General features: G+C 37.6%; 1 protein-coding gene across 1 annotated transcript in view; it reads left to right on the top strand.

Moving 5' to 3' along the window:
- LOC131683325 (uncharacterized) overlaps positions 1-20,367 on the top strand; it is a 67,529-nt gene extending 47,162 nt beyond the window's left edge. Inside the window, exons 2-4 of the mRNA XM_058965203.1 lie at positions 14,250-14,361; positions 20,007-20,164; positions 20,221-20,367. Of these exons, the coding sequence (XP_058821186.1) occupies positions 14,250-14,361; positions 20,007-20,164; positions 20,221-20,316 (366 nt within the window). The 3' untranslated portion in view covers positions 20,317-20,367. The remainder of the gene's footprint in view (positions 1-14,249; positions 14,362-20,006; positions 20,165-20,220) is intronic.
- The last annotated feature ends 287 nt before the right edge of the window (positions 20,368-20,654 follow it).

The raw sequence follows: 20,654 nt of genomic DNA, 5'->3' as shown, positions 1-20,654 counted from the left end.
AGATCTGAAAAAGCCTGATTTAGGCACTAGTCATGCTACTAGAAAGTTTTCATCGGCTGTCATTTTACGCAATATGCCGTATATAACTTTCAAGAGGAGTTGCATAACGAATAAACTCACAGCATTTTAATTGCATTGTGTCGGCTTTATATTTGCTCTATAATACCACCAAATGCATATGTAAAGCATGTATGCTTTAAAAACTTTTGTAGCATGTACGCGTTGTCAGATTTATATACGCATATAATAATACTATATTTCGGCTGGGACGATACTCATTTATGATGCCAATATACAGCTTAATTGTGTTATAAAATTGTGCCATGGCTTAATGCTTACTTGGGATATTTGTGAGCAAGATTGTACATGCACCTTTAGCAGCAAGCAAACCACTTATTTCAATTGCGTCAGTTTACGTGCTTTGTTTTTTTTAGAAAGAATTGAAAATATAGTATGGTTCATGTTACCATAAGATTGCTTCCATTATATCTAAATAATATACAGAAAAGAGTTTTGTCGCATATAACAGCTCTTTACAACTTTTAAAAAATTGATTAAGCTTTCCGCCGATTAGGTGAGTTAATAAAAATTCCAGCGCTGGTCCCATAAGCCAATCGTAACATGTTCATGCCTCAAACAGCAATGATTCTCAGTATCAGCAGCATCGTAGCACTAGCCACGCAATATCCTGTACCCAGGCAAGGGGAGGGTTTTGAATTACATTTATGAATTTAATAATATCCTGTTCAGGAAAAAAATGTATACTGCGAGCCGTTTTGTTGACACATAAAATGTCATTTGAGTTCGGCCACTCTAGAAAAACAAGTCGTTGTAGAAACCAAGGATGAAATCTTGCGAAGGGGGGCTGGAAAGTGATGTAAGTTAAATTGGTCAGCTTCTGTGGATCGGTTCACGTTTCGATAAGTTTCGATATAAGCAACAGTTATGAGTGAACCAGTTAAACAGCGAAGTCGGTCAGCAAGGGAGCTAAGGAGGAGAAGCACGGAGAAAATCGGACTGTCGTAGCCTGGAGAAATTTTTCAGACTCCGTCGGCGTGGCTTACAGCAAGTAGATCGCGAAAATGGGCATCGGTATCGAGAGAAATACCGCCGCCGAGGAACTCTCAGTCCCAGCTAGCAGATAAATAGGAACGCGTCAAGAAGTATAAGAAATCAGCGCCCTATGTCGATCATTATGGTTGACACCTCCGGATCGGTTTTTGTCTCAACAGGCGACGATATTTGGAGTTGACCTAAGCAGGTCAGATATACCGCGAGAGTTGGAGAACAAACGTAAAGTAGTACAGAACAGTTGCCCCGGATGCATGAGGATTGCAAGATATAAGAAATCTAGACTTAGTCGGTTGGTTTCGGTTCCGACAATACCACGAGTCAGCAGCCAGAGGTGTCTGTTGAAAATTCCTTCTCGATAGCGGACATTTACTAAATATATTGAGCTGAGTCGATTGGTACTCAAGATTTGGCTTTCGGGTCTCGCCAAAAATCTTCAAAGTTTGTGAGTACCTTTCTTTTATAATAAACGTAAAAAATATTTAAAAACGATGCGTCATTGTATCGTGACGTTGAATATGAAGTGGCCGTTTCATCATGCATATGATCGTCAATTCGTTTCCATGTTCTACGCATAGTGTTTCCGTTAATCGTCTCTCAGATAATTCGTACGTGAGAGAGCGCATTGAAACGACAGAGCCATTGAGTACCGTTTATTTTATATTGGAGTGGTAAGCGAAATAATATTAAGTGTGTTGTAATCAGGTAGCATGCGGTGTTTTGTTGCGTATTTCTTTATCTTTCTGATACTTTTATGCAATTCTATTCGTTGAAAATCGCTTGTTTGTTAATAGTAGCTCATTATTTGTAATGAAAAGATCGTTATAACAAGATTTTTACTGTAAATAAAATGATGGTCGCTTTCAATTTCTCTCAATGATGATTCCAATGAGTGAGTGTCACGGGAGAACCTTCTTACTGTAACAAATTCATTGGAGTGAGAGCGGCACAACGCTACAATCGCTACAGTATATTGATTTATTTGTTCATTTATTTCACTTAAAAATTACATTTTTTTCAATTATAGAGGTTTTAACCATAAGGTCATTTGCTTCTTTTTTCGTGTTAGAAAAATCTGCTTTGAAAAATCTCTAAAAATATACGCGGGGTTGGGAATCGAAAACAGGTGAGCTATGTCCACTCACTGAAGTTACACATTAAAAAGAGCTCTACTGCCCATGATCGCATATTTGTCCCGTTTTCAATGGGATATCCTATCTTTATGGGACTCATTTGCGTTCATGGGCAGTCTATTGTACTCAAAATTTGTAATACTTTGAAAATACACCAAATAACGCAAAGCAATTTTGGATAGAGACTTGGCATCGTCAGCAAAGTTGTTCGTCATGGTAAGTTCCACAAACTTGACGTAGCCCTCATCTTATTATGTGTGCTAGAGAGAAAAATTTAAAACCATATCTTACTTTTAGGAGGATTAATCAATGTAAAATAAGGTATCAAAAGAAGGGGCGTTTTACTCCCATAAAACTCTGAAGATGTCATAGACCAAAACTAACCATCGTCTGTATATAATGTTAAATATCTCTGCCAGTAATACCTTACTTGTGACTACCTTATTTTTTGGTTATGCTGCTTGCTAAGAAAATTTTGATCTGGCAGGCAATTTACGGCTATAGTGAACTTAGTCCTACTGGCACAATGAACGGAGGCCATTATGACTAGAGCACTCTAATTAGAGTGTGGTCATGGGGGTGGAGAAGACGCATGACGTATCTAAACGAGCATGAAATTTGATATATTCACAATAAAATTACGTCAAATTTCATGCTCGTTTGGATACGTCATGCGTCTTCTTTTTCCTCGTGGCCACACTCTAACTAGAGTGCTCTAATTATGGCGCCTTTGGCAGCGGCGTTTGCACTTGCAAAGGAAGCGCTACGGTTCCACTCTGTTTTGGCCTGATCTAGTGCTCTGTCACTACGTTCCAATCGTAATGGAAAGGTACGCGGCTAATCAATCAAAACACGCTGTGTTACAAACGTTACGTTCCGAGCCCCAGCTCGACCGGAATGACATTTGCTGCGCTCTCTTTGTTTACTTGGCTGATCAGCTGTTCTTTAGAAAGCCTGTGAACAGCTGATCAGCCAAGTAAACAAAGTGCGCACCAAATGTCATTCCGGTCGAGCAGGGGCTCGGAAAGTACCGCTATGTAACGCAGCGTGTACTGGTTCATAGTTAGAATTTTTCACCAGAGGAGATGAATCCACAAATTGGGGTAATTGAATAATTTTGGCCTATTAAAGTACGCACACTGAGCTTTAGCCATTTTTTTTAATTCAGCTCTTTCCCTTAAGCTCCGAAGTTCCTCCAAATTTGCCGTGTAAACAACTTGTTTCTTTCTGAACATTAATGTCAAAATGTGTAAGTGGGGGTTTGCCCACTACTCGGGTTCTTGTTTGCCCGGCGAACCCTTCCTTTCAGGGCGGCCTAGGTGCCTCTACAGAATTTCGGATTTTCGTAACAACAAAAAAGGGTAAACAAAACAAAATAAATTACCAAATTTACCGACTTTATTGTCCTCAAACTCTCCACTTCACTGCTACTGCCGGTGGCTCACTGCTGCGGACGAAAAGGCGGGCGGTTTCCTCCGACCGGCCGGGACAACAACGGCCGCGTTCTCCTTTGGTCGTTGGCTGCTCCGGCAGCGGTCCTTGGCGTTTAGCTAGGGTGGTGAGCTTGGCTCCTTTGTTGGAACCTCCCTAGCGACGTTGGCGACGAATCGCCGGATCGTCTACTCGCCGTAAACGATCCCGGAAGTTACCGCAGTTAACTTCCCAGGGGGAACCTTTGTCCGCCCTGCTTCGTTCTCCTTGGCAATTAACTGTGGAGGAGAGCTTGGCTCGTTCGACTGATCCTCCACAGTGAGAACGGCACTGGTGTCACTTGGGTCCTTTTTATTTAGCCGAGGAAGCGAGTAGCTCCTTAGCGATTAGCTTCCCGTCTCGGCGACCCTACACCAGGACTTTTTCGTATGCCCGGACCACACACCGATACACTGACGGATTTCACTTGCCGTCACACGCGCGCACTGAACTTTTGTTACGGTGGCGGGAAACTGTCCCGAAAAAAAGGAATAAATCTGGAACGTCTGTTCCTGGCTGTGGTCCGTCACTTTCTGTCCACTCTAACACGATGGCCGCCTTCCGCACTCGACTATCACAAACCGCCAACCGCCTTGTCGCACAGCTGTCAACAATGAGCAGCATAACCAGTACACACGAATTTTTGCAAGAGGAGAGCGGTAGCCTACCAAAGCCCTATGTTACTAATTCACAAACATAAAACAAAAATTATCTAACCTATCTGTACCAATAAAACCGTTCACAAAAGCGAAAATGAACAAAAATTTACAACTAAATGTGAACGGTACCGAACAGCGGTGAGCATAATTTTACGTAAACAATACACTCTACGGAGTGTATACGAAAAAAAGGGTATATTTCCACCCAGTGCTAAATTGTTACCCTGACGGGTTACAAATGGTGCAATACCAACGCAGCTGAATGATACTATTATGAAGACACACCCGTTTATAAGAATCCCAAAATTTTTGAAAGAGAGCTGGAGTTTGGATGAATATGATAAAAGAGGGAAAAATCAGTTATACAAAAATTAAGGGGCCCTCGGAATGAACACAGAAATAATCAAATAAACTATGTAAATCATAACTAATAATCAGTAGTTGTTTTCTTCTTGAAAGTTTCAAGAGAATCCGATTTGAGGAAAAATGATTTGATCAACAATTAAGGTTCCACCGAGAAAGCATCTTTGAAAACAAGAAAAACTGATTTTTCCACGCTGGTGTCAAATGTCCTCATGAAAATCAGAGTTAAAAATAATCGAAGCTGTTTTTTGACGGCTGAAAATAATCCTCATATGGATAAATAAATATTTTCAAAAGTTGGTAAAACATAAAACAAAACATATCGTCGCTTACACTGTACCAGGGCCTACCTTGATGCGTTTAATTCGTTTTGCATGATCGCTTCGTGTTATGTTCGGAGATGGATGAAAACATTTCATTGAATAAATGGACAGTTTGTTCGTTTGACGTTTTCGGTAGTGTCACTGAATACTGAAAATGAATGTTGCCGAAAATCAATTTTCATTCAATGAATTTTAATTTTTTGTAACTGATGAAAATGAAGCAGCGGTGCTCCACTAATACTTCGAACACAATGTATGATTTTCACGAAGATTGTACAAAGGGAGGCGAAGAAACCTGTTTTTTTTTTGTTTTCAAAGATGGCCGCTTTTCGGGGTACTCTCAATGTATGCTAATTTTTGCGGATAATTCCTTTATAGTAAATATAAGTAAAGTTCACTACAATTTAGATAAAATGGAAAACAATGAAGTTTTTGGTGTCAATAGCCATTTTCTCAGCAGAACACTGACAAGATAGAACTGACAGATCAAAGATGAGTGTTTGAAATTAGAGCTGTGTTGTCAAAGCATGGTTCATACTGATATCTATAATAAGTTAACTAATGTTTCTTCTAATCGTGTATAAACAAAATATCGTAACCCTACTGGTAGATTCACAAAAGCAACAAGAATCCGAAAAACATATGTATGGATCGCATTGAAAAAACGCAATGCTTTGTACCATCTGAACCTTCCCTTTAACAAAAAGTCACAAAATTTTCTATATCTTATCACAATTGCTGACTTTACTTTGTCAGCCAACGGCCGTTGCAAGATAGCAGCTTCTATTTTTAAGTGGAACTGACAAATAAGGGTGCAGTCCTCCTTGAACAATGCAATGAATTTTCAGGGAGGAAAAATCACACGGGAATTCCACCAATTCGGTCATTGTAAAAGATATGCATCCTGCTGCCACGCCATAACGGTTTCTCGCTACGCAGCTTAACTTAATTAGTCGCAGAGGGACTGTTCCGATATCTACCAGAGAAGATAGTCCAAATATACACATCAACCAAATAACTGCACCAATTATCATCCGACTAAATGATTCAGTTCCATTAGCGCTTCTCAGTTCGAAATTTGCACGCACTACACAAGAGCGGAAAACCAGATGCCCGCGCTTTTTTTGCTCCTGATGTGCCGCGAGTAATTAAATTTTCAACCCAGGCCATCACACCCGAACCGATAACCGATAGAGGATCGATACAATTTGCATACAGATAGGCACAATGCGCGAAATTGAAATGGCAAATCGGAAAAGGAGGAGGAGGAGGTTGCAACCGTGATTCGCGCGCGCGTGGAATTAAAAACAAAAGACCAGTGGGCCATTAAAACCCAAGTCACACGAGGCTGCTGAAGCTACTGAAGCAGAAGCCACCGCCGTCCGGCGGTCAGCGACAGGTGGACGCAACTTGTTGAACCATTTCGAGATGTTACGATATATTGTTCCAATTTATTAAATTTCACAACGATTTAGAATTTATTTTTTACGAAAAGTTGAACAAATGATTATTTGACAGCGCTTTCAGCCACAGGGGTTACCTTATGTGACAGTTAACCCAACAAAGGGTGGGCGTCGACGTACATAGTTGAATATATGGCGTTGCCATGTAGAAACAATTTTATAAAATCCATAGTTTTAATTATTTTGCATACACGATTGGACACGAATACGTCGTCCATTTGTCTGTGACCGTAACGGTCCTTACGCACCTTTACGCAAAATCGCGTTTTTTTTTTGGTGGGAAATGGCGGACAACGGTTTTCTTGCTCCCGTAGCGGGACCCTGCACAAGAGGGAAAACGGTATCCGTAGTGTGTGGAGTCAGCCGGATGGATCCCATCCTTCGTGGGAATGCGTAAACTAATTTCGCATTCTACAACCGTAGTCGTGTGCCGCCGAATCCTGCTGCTGCTGCTACTGCTGCTGGTTTGTTGTTTGTTTATGGATTCGCGAATATGCCTACCTACGCATGCTTTGATAGTTGCGGATTTTAAATGACCCACCGCGCTGTCGCCGCCCAATGGATGCGCAGGAGGAGGCCCGGGAGCAGTGATAGAAAATTGATTGGAAACGGTTGACCGCGGGAATGGTTTTTTTTCCCTGCTATCTGCGCAGTTACGCATGCTAATGTTTGTTTAATGAAGTCATTGGGTTTTGAAGAGCTTTGCTAAGTTTTTTTTTGCGAATGTTTTGCGAATTATGCGTGCGGTGATTTGACTATTTTTTATTTGTCCTGTTGGAGAGGTTCTTCTAACGGTTGTTTTTCTTTTCAATTACTGGAGATGAATTTAAAGTGGAAACGATAATTCGTCGCATATTTAATATTTCAGGAGTCAGGTCAAATTTAATGCTGTTTGTTGTATTGTGAGCGATAAACGTTATACTGTGATAGTCATTTGTTGGGCAGCGCTGTCGAATTTCAGAAAAAAATTTGAGCCGATCAGCAAATTTGGAAACAAATTAACCCTTTCGTGCCCAACTTTTTTCTAGTGCCGTTTCAAAACTATTTTTTCTTGAAACTGGTGGGGTCAAGAAACTCGAAAAACCTTTTTCATAAAGGTAGGTGCTACCCTTGCAGTGCTAGAAGCTGCTCAATTTTTACCTTCCAATGCTGGCTACAATTCTCCTAGAATATTTACAATAGTCCAACTCCGTAGTAGTCAAAAATAGACTAAATTGATATGTTTTATTAGTTTTCACTAATATTGCAACATAACGAAGTTGTATGAAAAAATCATTTTCTGTCGTCAACGTAAACTGTCCCTGGCAGCACTGCTCCATCGGAGTTCAAGCGGACTAATTACAATAACTTCATTTCTAGAGCTGATCCTTGTAACTGTTAATACTCAAATGAAAGCCAATAGTGACATTTATTAGCCTTACTTGGTTTTGTGAGCAAATCTTGTCTCAATCAGAAGTTATAGCTGTTTAAAATCGTTGTTGTCCACAAACAACATGGGCATGAATGGGTTAAAAGCATTTTTTTGTAATTATACCTCCCTTCCCTAATCCTAATAACTACCCTAATTGCTTTAGGGTAGTTATTGCATTACGCATCGATAGTGGTGCATCGAGGAGACTGAGAAGGCTTATGGGCCTGCAGTTTTTAGTATTAGTGAACAATTGTTATGTGCTAGTCGTATGTCCATCGTGTATGTGTTCATCTGAGTGTTTGTGATAGCTGAGTTCGGGTATGGATGTAGAACTGGCGTATACGATGGAATAGTGGGCAATACTTCCGGTGTTCAAATTTCGCAATCGATTCGATTCATTCGGTAAGATCGGATTGGATAAATTAAGGTACAATAAATTTATTGACGCACGTTAATCATCATTCACGGTCAGCATATCATGACAAAATTCTAACGGAATACAATAGTCGTTAATGGTTAATAACCATTACAGTCGTGATTCGCTTATTGGGCCACAGCCTTGTCCAACTAACGAATTTGATTCGCTAGTTGGACCGACTGACAAATGTCAAAAACTCTCCAAAGGAGATGTTGGCAGTGCAAATGCATCTATTCACATCTCTAAATATTGTCAGATTGATTGTCAAAGTAAATTTGACAGAGATTTTGGCGTTCAGATGCTTTTTAGTTGGACAATGGTCCAACCAGTGGAGGTCCAACTAAAAAGCGGTCCAGTTAAAAAATGTCCAGCCAGTGAATCTCGACTCTATTTGCTGGCATTTAGACGAGTTCAAGTAGTTTGATTGCATGTTTCATGTGTTTTTTCTTCTACCTCATTAGTCTGTTTTTGCTATACTTCTAGTAGTTTTCTTTTCCACTACTCATGTTTACCAAACATACTATCGGTCAATTAATACACTTCTACTTAATCTTTTTTTCTTTATTCGACATGTTATTTTTCCTTTTATTACTATGTCTTAAATGAGAAACACTCACAAACACAATTAACTGCATATTCTCTCATATACACTCACAATCTCTCTCATTCCAAACCTACAAACGCTCGGTGCCTTCGCGATAACACAAACCTGGTTACAAACACGAAACGTGCAATTGCAATCATCCACGCATACCTACTTCCGCGATCTCGCCAACATTGAAACATCCCGGTAATAAAGCGAACATTTTAGCACTTATAAATTGACAAACGCTGTCTCAAGCACTAACTCACCGCTCGCGCGATTATAAATCGGTCACGTCCGGAAGTCAACACCCTAGAACCAATCAAAAATGATGCTCATATCGCGTTTCATGACGACCTGACCGGAAACTGTAGTGATATGCTGAATTTCACTCCCCTATAACATTCAGTAAGTTAACATACAAACGCTTAGCACTAGTAAATTTATAAACGCGGTCTCAAGCGGGAACCTACAAACGCCCATATTGGCGCGATAATACATTTTTTCACTTCCGGAAATTTCTTCCTTCGGTTTTAGTGACCAAGGTCCACACCTTCAGTTGGACCAATAAAACATGACGCTCATATTCATTAGACAATACGTTTCATGGCGACATGACCGGGAACTCTAGTAACACAGAGAACAGACGTCCATCTTCAACATTCAACTTGTGTAAAATCTCTAACGGTTTTGAAGGTAGTTGGGATATCCAAACCAGGTGCGCTACTGTCATGTTTTTGGTGGCTGAGTTCGACAGAATTGACAGAATCGGAATCGGTTGTTTTCTTTGAGAAAGATTCCATATTGAATCCATTCAGGATCTCGAACCGGTTCCGGAATGGATTTGACGGATAGTTGGGATAGGTTGGTGTGGCGGGGCTAGTGCTTATCGTATATTAATTCAAACGTTTACACACGTTTTTTAAATATTTTAGTTCGATCATGGATGTCTGTTCTCTGTGCTAGTAAAATAGGAAAACTTACTCTCTTCTAGCATCCGAACCAAACACTAAACATTAAGAATCAGATTCACGATCCACGCGTGATCATTCAAGAATACACGCGAATATGCGAATGGCCACACGGTTATAAAATCTGTTTTATCCACCCGAAGTTACATAGACGCGACAAACACGCTAACATACAAACGCTCGAGCCCGTCGCGATCTTCCGCGCACACGTACGCGGGCGAATTCGCACACATGAAAACACCTCGCTGAATAAGTGAACTTTTTAGCACTTCTAAATTCACAAACGCTGTCTCAAAAGTGTATCTACAAATGCACGTGTTTGCGCGATGATGAATCGGTCACGCCCGGAAGTCCCCACTATCGGCCCTAGCTGTCTAGGTCAATATGTTCGGTTGGACAAATAAAAAAATGACGCTCATATCCGCTAGACAACAAGGTTTCATGGCGACATGACCGGGAACTCTAGTGATATAGAAGAACTTACTCTCTTCTAGTATCTGAACCGTACACCGAAAATTAAGTATCAGATTCACGGTCCGCACGGGATCATCCAACAACACACGCGAGTGTGCAAATGGACACGCGGTTATAGAATCGAATTTATACACGGAAAGTTACACGCGACATTCAAACGTTCACGCGATCCAACACATTAACGTACAAACGCTCGGGCCCTTCGCGATGATACACGCGATCATGAAGTTCAAACGCCAGGACATATCTGAACCGTACAGTGAATAGCACAGCCCGCTTCCATCGTGTCATTGAGCCGTATGCTGCATTTGATTTTTTTCCAATGCAGCTGGCGTTAAAGATACGTAGATCAACTTTTTTTTCACTTTTTGTACGCCAATTATTTTATAAAATTGAATTATGGCGACCACACTTTCCATTAAACTAGCTTAATCCCTATATTTTTACTGGGATAATTGTCAAAAATGCTAACTTCTCTTGCCAAATTCACTGTCAAGGTAGACCGATGGTGTCAAACGAGAACGTGTTTTTCATTTTCGTAGAAAATCAAACGTAAGTTATCCTGAAGTTTTAAGAGTTGAACATATACATTGATATATTTTGAAAGATGAGCTCAATTTGGTTTATGTAATAAAGGAAGCATTTTATTCTTCATTTAATGACCCAATTGGCCTTAAGCAGTGTTTAACTGGGTGACATTTCCCATCTCGTCTGCAATTGTAACAAGTGATTCTGACGGGGAGCCCTTCCGAGACCCTAGCTCTACAGCTCCAGTAGGACAACCAAAATTATTTTTTTCCATTTTTCTGTTTGCTCAATTTTCCATCTTTTCTTTCTTCCTTTTTCGTAACTTCACATTTTTCCCTTTATTTACTTTTTAATTGGCTTTTATTTTTACTATCTTTTTCATTTTTGTATTTATTCCTTTTCGATATTTTTTTTCAATTTTTATCATTTCTTCATTAATTCCTTCTAATATTTTACATTTGTTACACATTATCAATCTTTCCATTATTTTAATTACTAATTGTCCTGTTGTTTCGTGTTTCTAGTTTTTAACCACTTGTATGTTTACAATTTTTTTTTACTAATGCATTTTCCAATTTCATTGACTTTTCATTTTTCTATTGTTTCTATCTCTACCATTGATTGTCCTTTCTTTTTTTTCTCTGGCATGTTGCCGTTTTTTTAACTATTTGAACGATTATTAACGATTGCATCCCTTTAATTTTTAAAATTTGGATTTATCAATTAAATATTCCTTTTTTTACATTTTTTTACACTTCTTTAAACTATTATTTAATTTTCCATTTTACTTCGATTGCGAATATTCTGTTTCTTTATTCTTCAAAATTTTTCTATTTTTTCATATTTTTTTCACTTTCATTTTCCAAATTTTCTCTTGATTTTTCTCTATATTTTGCAATAGAAAGTTTCTCTTTTTGATTTTTTTATCATTCCTTTTTACTTATATTTTTGATGTTCTTTGTTGTATATTCGTTTCTTCCATCGTATTATTTTATCCATTGTTACCACATTGTTATTACAATTTCTGCAGCCATATTTTTTATCTTACTTACTTTTTTATTATTTCCTATTCATATAATTTTAATTTTTTTGCGAATTTTTATTTCTTTTATTTTTCATATGTTTTATTTTACGCGTATTTTCACTTATTCCGCTTTTTATTCTTCTTCTAAGTTTATTATACTTTATCTGCCGTTTTAATTTTTTTCTCTTGTCTTGTTCTTTCTTCTTAATTTTTGATTAGTTGTATTTTAACATTTATAGTTTTAGATAGATTTTTTAAATCTTACTGATTTCCTTATTTTCATGTTTCTTTAATGTTTTTTTAATTTTTTTATTACTGAGTCTTCAATTTTTACTTAATTTTCATTTTTTTTACTATTTTTATCGTTAGTTCAATTACTTTGATTTTTCACCTGATGTCATCTCTTCAGTTCTGACTTTGGTATTTTTTCTGTGTTTTACAATCTTTTCAATATATGTTTTCCGTTTTCCGTTGTCTTTTTTATGGTTTCTAAAATTTCTTGCATTTTTTATTCTATGCATATTTTTTAACTTTACTATACTGCCCATTAAAGCATAAGAGTTCCATATTGGAAAACAGAGAAAACGCTGTTCAGGATTTACATTTGCATTGACCCTTATGGATGGGACCACCATGTTCTGGTATTTTTTTCGATATTTTGTAAACAAACCAGGTAATCTTATTTGTGCATTGTGATTCAGTGGTGACACAGAATACAATCCTATAGTTAACTTATTTTCTACAAAAATTTCTACAAGGGTCAATGCAAATGTAGACTTCTGATTTAATGTACAGTATATTACTACTTCAGAAAATAATTTATTCACCATACACCATAGCGAAACAAATCTCATCTTCATGCTCTACTGAGCCCCAACTCATATTTCGGTTGTTTGCTTCACCACCCATTCGTTCTGTTCGGCACAGTCATTCCATTATTTTCCGTTCAAATTCAACTTACTGAATTCTGTTTTTATCTGCTGGCTCTATGTAGGGTTATAGAGCAAAAATGTACCAGACACATATTACGCAGTTCACTAATGCGCCCCCGAAAATGTAAAATGTGCCAACTTCTGTCGCCAATCTGTTCTTGTCCATAAATAACATATACGTTATGCTATATTTCTCTTTAGGAGAGAAAATTTAGGTAAAAACTATTTTCCTTATTTAATAAGAAAACGTTTTTAAGCCACATTTGCGCATAAAGGGAACAAAACTTTTGACTAAATTAGTTATTGGAGAGGCGTTTTGATTTCTTCTCATCAGAATCCGACACTAACTTAGTGACAGCACTAAGCTAGTGCTGGATTGATGCTAGCTCCAAAAAATGAAAACATAATTTGTGTTTCTGAACAAACCAGCCACCTGGCAACCCTATACCATCATATGCAGTTTTACAGCGACCAACATATATGGGGCGTTATAGCTATAAAACCCCAAACAAAGAATTAGGCTCGACACTATACACGACATTCAAGCATTCCACACGACTCCCGCAAGAAAAGGATTTCTGGTGCAAGCTTAAAGCCAACGGTTCTATTTCTTCCATTATTTTATTCTTTTTCAATATTTTCATTGTTCACATTTTGTTCACTTTTCTAAATTGCACATATATTTAAAAATATTTTCCTATTGAGTAAGATATTTCTTTCATTTCTTTAAACTTACTACATTTCTAATATTTCATACTTTTTGCCATTGTTAAAAATTTCAAATTTTATTCTACTTTTATTTTAATTTCCATATTGTTTCTATAATTTATTCCTCATTTCATTTTTTTCTTTTTTTAATTAGTTGCTGAAATATTTTTAATTAAAGCAAAATCATACCCGATATCCTTAAGACTAATACGAAGATCAGGTTGCCTCGTCTGATCTACTATAGTTAGCGAATGTTTCTTCAGGAATAACATCAAATATGGCGCAAAGAGATAGCGAATTTCGAAACCATTAGATCATGTAGGTAGGTGAAATTATTTCCCTGTTGAAAAAGCCGGTCGAATTTCTTAGTAAAAAATAATTTTGTGAACTGCTTTTTGGACTTAACGTAAAGATATATATTTTTGAAATCAAATTGAATAAACCATTCAATCACCTTTACCTCTATCTTTTTGCTGGGATATCTATCAGAATCGGCAACTCTTGTGGCTAAAACCATTGTCATCAAGTAAGACCAATAACGTCAAACCAAGACCTGCTCATATTTTGTGGGGAATCAATTTGGGAGTCGGAAATATGTTGTAACATTTAAAAACTTGAGTTTCGTTAATGTAACCAAAATATCTATTTATTAAATGACTCTAAATTGTGTAAACCATAATGAATTTTTAACAACATAGAAACATTCTTTCCTTTCCAGGTCGGTATTCGTCAAAACTATATCGTTCCAGTCCAGCTAATCACTAGTATCCGCTTCATCTACATTCTCCAGTCACTAGTGACTAACGGACGCAGCACTTGTTTATTAAGTGGTGAGTCAAGCTGAATATTTAATAGACAAACACATTTTTCACGGCAGTTTTAAGATACAAATACCTAGTTTAAGTCCAGAACTTTTGCTGCATAGGATTTGTGAGGTCTGTGATAACTTACGCCACACAATGTCAGGACTTACAATGTCAAAAAACAAACTGTTTGCACTACGCTTATCTCTTGCACTGAGTTTTTCAAAGCCGTAGGATGAATTTGCTCGTACCCGAAAACTGCAATTTCATTTATTTCCACGCCCGGTCAGCTGTTTTGGCATCAGTCGCACTTATCACTGCTTATCACATTCGTCTAGCCGGCGACTGTGATGACCGATGTTCGAGGCGAGGTGCGTCGCAGTTTGTTTAGTTATTTAACACATCCCGCATAGCTAGTCAGCGAATCGCAGGTTGAACAGGGTGAGTGCCATATTTTTGAGACTTCGTCTCGTCAGAATCCAACAGTAACTTAGAGTCGGATTAGGCTAGCGCTGGGGGTGACGCAACAGATTATAATTATAAACGACACAAACATTTTTTTAATATCCTTTTTACCTATTAAACAGTACAACAAATTTTAATACTTTTATCCGAAAGAAACATCTTCTTCTTGGATGACAGTTGCAAGTTTTTTTCAGTCACTGTCGCAAGCTCGTTTCGCCACGTCTCGATTTAACCCGTGATTTTCAATTTTAACGAAGCAATTGTTTTGTGAAAAACTCTATTGGTGCTTAGTTCAATTTCATTTTTCTGATTTTCGAAAAAAAACTAAGAAATGTAACCTCTTAAATCTTGTAATGTACAAAAGTGCAAAAATACCGCTCGCACCCTGTATGCTCCAGCAGCCATCCAATCATTCATTCAGTCAGTCAGTCCCGTTCCCTGGAGCCACTCTGGCAGATCTGGGGCTATTGTGCTTTGCTGCAGTCATCGGAATAGATTGCAAAAATGTACAACAATGTAAAAAATAGTTGCTATAGTTCTGGCTTGGTGTTTACTCTTATGCTATTTCTCGAGCGCATGTGGTGTGATTGTAGAACAAAAAGCTTACGCAGACACTCGGTGGCGATCGCAATTCTATAGCTAATGGGTGGTTTCGCAAAACATGCTGCTAGGACGACTAGATTGGTTTCGGAGAAAAATAGTCAGCGAATCGTTTGAAATCTTTATACATACCTACCTATACCTTGATAGAAGTATTCGTCGTATGTGACAATTTCAATTGAAATATTACTCGTGAAGGTTATGTTTTTTCTTCACCGGTTAGATAATGGAATTAATCAAGATATTGGTTCACGTACTTACTTTTATTTACGTGACTAAAATTAATTCTTTCGTCACATAGCAAAGAATGGCGAGAAAGGTGGGTATTTAAATTTGAAAAAAAAAAACGTTCTCAGAAAAGTCCAGAAAAAACCACGTTTGTGGACTCTACCACTCAGGCACTCAGTTCGCTCTCTCGTTTTCACTCTTCAGCAACAAAAGTAAAAAGTGTAAGAATCGATGAATGGGTAACTAAAGAGTGGAAAATCAAAAGCACGCAAAAGCGAATCAAAAGTCGCGCAACTTAAGCTCTTTCGCATTCTCTCTCTGATTTGCGTTCTCTTTGCTCGCGCTCTAGTACGGTGTTATCACTCAGTTAGGATTACTTCGGTATGCGTGTTCGAGGGGAAAAAAATTGTTGCGCAGATCGGTGTTCCCATTTGAATCACGGTCGGGTTGTAGCGGATACACAAACCCTTCGACGCAGTCCACCGTTGTATGTTGTTATTATGTTCACCACTCTACGGTAGTGTGATAAATAATCAGTTCGTAATACCTTTATCTTATTTAATCAGCAACGAAGAAAGGTAAATGTTGAAAGATACGGGAATTCGAAAAAATATTTTATTTTAATTTAATATTTAATATGAAAACGGACAGTGGCTGGCAAACTACGTCAATGCAGGACAGCGTTGAAGTGATTGCCACAGAGAATAGACTTCCATGTTCGAATTGATAAATACAATATACTTGTAAAAAAATTTAATGAAAATCCGTTCAAACATTAGCACCGTCAGCATATCGTCAAATTAGGGGTACAACTTTGAAATATTCTGAAAATGATTTTGAAGCGTCCTTTCTACTTTAGCGTAAATGAGTTGCACAGTCTAACAAATAGACGTCATAAATTATAATTAATAGTCTTAAAAGAATTTCCCGCACAAATCGATGCGGTAGTCAACTGCAATAATTAATTTTTTTATAGTTAATAAGTTAGTTTTATGACCCGTTTAGATTCTGGCTATACAGTCATGATTCGCCGGTTGGTCACTTTTTATAGTTGGACCTCCCTCTAGTTGGAACATTGTCAAACTAAAAAGCATCTGAATGTCAAATTCACTTTGACAATCAAACTGAGAATAATTCGTTAAGTGGCCCAACCAGCGAATCACGACTGTACTAGACAGTTAGGTTTTTACTTAAATGCGATTGTAAATTATGTAATATTAATAAATAATCAAAATTCACTTATTTACATGATTTAATCATGTAAACAATAGAGTTGAAGTGACATTAGTTGTGGCTTTGACCTGATATATTTATTGAGAAATGTAATGTATTCTAGAAGCAAATGAAAAAGGGGATAATTATTTGGGCTATTTCGAACTATCTATCTAAGCAACTGTTTATTCGATCAATCTCAGTAACGCATCTAACGGCGAATATCAAACTGTATTTGATATATCGTTGATTTCAACGCTACTCTAACGCTAAGATGGACGTCTGCTCTCTGTGGAATTACGTAGGTCGGCTACCGAGATGAGATTGTGTTTTTTTAGCCATAGCTCGTTTTTCCCGAGAATTGCTTAGAGCTTCATGCTGTGTCTAAAAATATTAACAAAATGATTCAGTAATTTGGGTTAACCTTTCATTTCAGCGGAGCAGTATTCCCTTTTTTACTTGTATTTAACAAGTACAAGAAAGTGTCGTATTCCTCGGCAATGTTGTAGTATATTTTAAAAGATATAGCGATATCACTACACTAAACTGATTAAATATGGTGAATCCTCTTCTAAATCAATATCTTTACTTTTAAACCTTATGATACCGGACCTGGTCGCATCAGCACGAATGGAAAAAAAACTTAAAGGAACAGCCTTACGAGAGTTGTACGAACTGTTGATGTACGACTACGATACAAATTAAAAATTATTTCGATTCTAATCTTATGTTTCGTTTATATTTTTGTATGCACAAAAATAATCGAAGCATATTTGTTTCTTACAATTTAAGCATATTACTTTTCAAGTTCCACCTGAGTTAGTTTGTGTTTATTTAAAGAATCGATTTCAATGATAATTTTGCTTTGAATACTTTAGTAGTCTTGAAAAAGACCCCGTTTAACTGTTGGTATCCCTGAAAAGAACCGTTTCATGCTAAACAGAAATGTTTTCTAAATTTCTAAATCTTCTTGAAAATTTCATTTTATTCAAGCATGATGATGCCTTTCAAGTCAAGTTTTATGCAACTTTCACGCCGTTACACAAAATTCACTTCCACGTTAGAGCGGAGTTCGCTATACATTTTCGATGTCGTCTCAAATTCGACGTTGAACATTACAAACGCATGAGGCCTTCGCCTCACTCCACATCTTTAAAGAACATCGAAATTGTAGCATATTTTGAAGTATCGATGCGCTGATAAGCTCGAAGCCTGGCAAAATTTCGGACCTAGAAGCTGTAGGAAAACTATGTGTAATCAGCGCCAACGGGGCAGAAATTCCAGCTTGAGAATTGCCGGCCTCTTTATCCGAGTGTTTCAATAGTACACTTTCGAAAAATCTGCCAAAAATGTAAGAAAGTGGGAGAACGGGCACGCGTTGCACAAATTGTTGATGGATATTCATAATTCGACCATTAATCGATTGAGATAAACAGACCAAAAACAGATTCATATCAATTTTGTAGATATGAAAGGAACGTTTTTGACAGCATTCATTTATATCCGTATCTACTCTATCAGAAACTTGAGCAATATTTTTAACCGCTTTTTGGTTAGTGATATGTCTATTTTGCGGTTAGTCAGTGTTACTCATCGCTAGAGGAAACTGGCCGAGCGTGACTTTAGTCATTACAAATTTTGCATATTTTATACTATCCAATTTTCCGTGTTAGCCCCACTGGAAATATGAGAAACGTTTTACACTGCTATGGTAGGATTTCGCCATCAACACTCCAAACATCAAGCCTCACAAATAGTCCTAACGCTAATTTGATTTACTATACGTTCACATTTCACCAAATAGATCCTATAAATTATAACACTCACGGATTATCCCAGTGTTTTAGATCCATTCAGGTGCCACAAGATTCAAAATAGTTTGATAATAACATGTACATGAATAATCAATTTTCCCGTATATAGTATTTTTACCTACAAAATGTACTGTATACATGCAATGCTCATGTTCCGCTGGGACGTTAGCAATGCTGAAAAATTCGTTGTGCATTGCATATATAAAGGACATTTTGCGGGTTAAAAAAAATTTCCGCGAAAAAATTTTCATGTTCAATTATTACACAATTTTTAATTGTGTAATTGAAACGAAATAGTATTCATCGAAATATCCCAGACGCTTTTTTCAGTTGTTTCTTGTGGAATAGAAGGGCTCGAAAATACCGGATTAAATGTAATGAGAGTTAAGAAGTTAACGAATCATCTGGTCGTACAAAAATAGAGTTTTGAACACATGGTACGCTAATCAGTTAATAAAAAGAGGATCGAAGATTTTCATTAGCTAGTTTCTGACCTATCTGGGGGAAAAAGTATCAAATAGTTAACAATTTTCAAAGTTGTCTGTTGGTATTATTCTCTTTATTTACCCTGAGGAACATTGTCATCAGGGCCACAATCCGTCACAAGTACCCTGATCGCAAAATGAAAATTATCATATATCATCGAAAGATATTTTCGGCTGCAAACAGATCACAGCGTGTGGATCTTCAGATTGAGCAACTTCTAATCGTTTTCAGCGACCGGACCCTTACATTTCTATTTCAAATACAAATATGTATTTGTATTTTATTATACTATAACTTTTCGAAGGATTATATCTCAACGAAGAAGTTTGGGAAAGCGAATAGGTTGTTATGCCTAATTCAGTGGTTTTCAACCTTTTACGTTCCGTGTACCTGTTAAAACCTATGTTTTAAAATAACCTACTTCCATGACCCTGTCAGAAAAGAAAAAAAATATTTTTAATTAGATGAACACCACAGTTTTTAACCCTCCGGAAGTCGCGCAACTGGCTCGCTGAATGAGCACCCGCTGGTGCCTTAAGACGATTTCAATAAATTTTCAAAGAAGTGTGCACTCATTGCATTAGCGCGACTGCCGGAAGGTTAATAAGAAACCTGGGGCGACATTATGGAACCATTTCGAATCGACTTTTTCATACAAGCTTGCGTAATGCCACCCCTGCTTTTGAACAATCTCACCCAGCATCTCAATTCTTGACACACTGAAACATTGTATAAAGACAAACATCCGACACGAATATCAAGTTAAAATTTACTGCGCATAATCACTGCCTACAATAGTCTAATTTACCCTTGGGATGTAACTAACCCCCGGTTGAAAACCACGGGTCTTATTGTTTTTCTACTCAGCTTTCGGCCACATGTTCCAATCCGACCCATCAGAAAGTGTCCCGTTTCATCATATGGAAATATCGAATAGGATTGTCAAAAAATCGGTCAGCGATAGATTACCTGCTCGCATGTTATATTTCTTAGCGAATCATCATGCACTTTCAACTAATAGAAGGGTATGTACTTCAAATTACACTTGTTGCATAAAACTGAATGAGCCTTTTCGTTCCAGGATCACTGTTACCGACCAGACTGCATACTGGAGGCAACCACCGAAGCGTATACGGGAAGATATGTACAAAATGGTACGGGACACCAGCTATGGTAAACGATGCTGGGTCATTAGGCCGAAGGCCGTTAGGCCGAAGGTCATTAGGCCGAATGGTCATTAGGCCGAATGGTCATTAGGCCAAATGGTTATTAGGCCGAATGGTCATTAGGCCGAATGGCCATTAGGCCGAATGGTCATTCATCCTAATGCAAAAGGCTGAATGGCCATTAGAACAAATAAACCAAAGAGAGTGATAGATGAAGTGGTTGGAACGGAAAAGAATGATCAGTTTTCAATAAAGGGTGATTTATTCAGAGTTTTTTTTAACTTAAAATTATAACGTTTAGCATATTTACACTTCATTTCTCGCTACTGATTTATTGACTGCATGGAAT

The sequence above is a fragment of the Topomyia yanbarensis genome, chromosome 1 (genome assembly GCF_030247195.1).
Source record: "Topomyia yanbarensis strain Yona2022 chromosome 1, ASM3024719v1, whole genome shotgun sequence".
Lineage (NCBI taxonomy): Eukaryota > Metazoa > Arthropoda > Insecta > Diptera > Culicidae > Topomyia > Topomyia yanbarensis.
The sequence above is the reverse complement of the archived record's forward strand: the minus strand, read 5'-3'. Positions and strand labels throughout refer to the sequence as shown.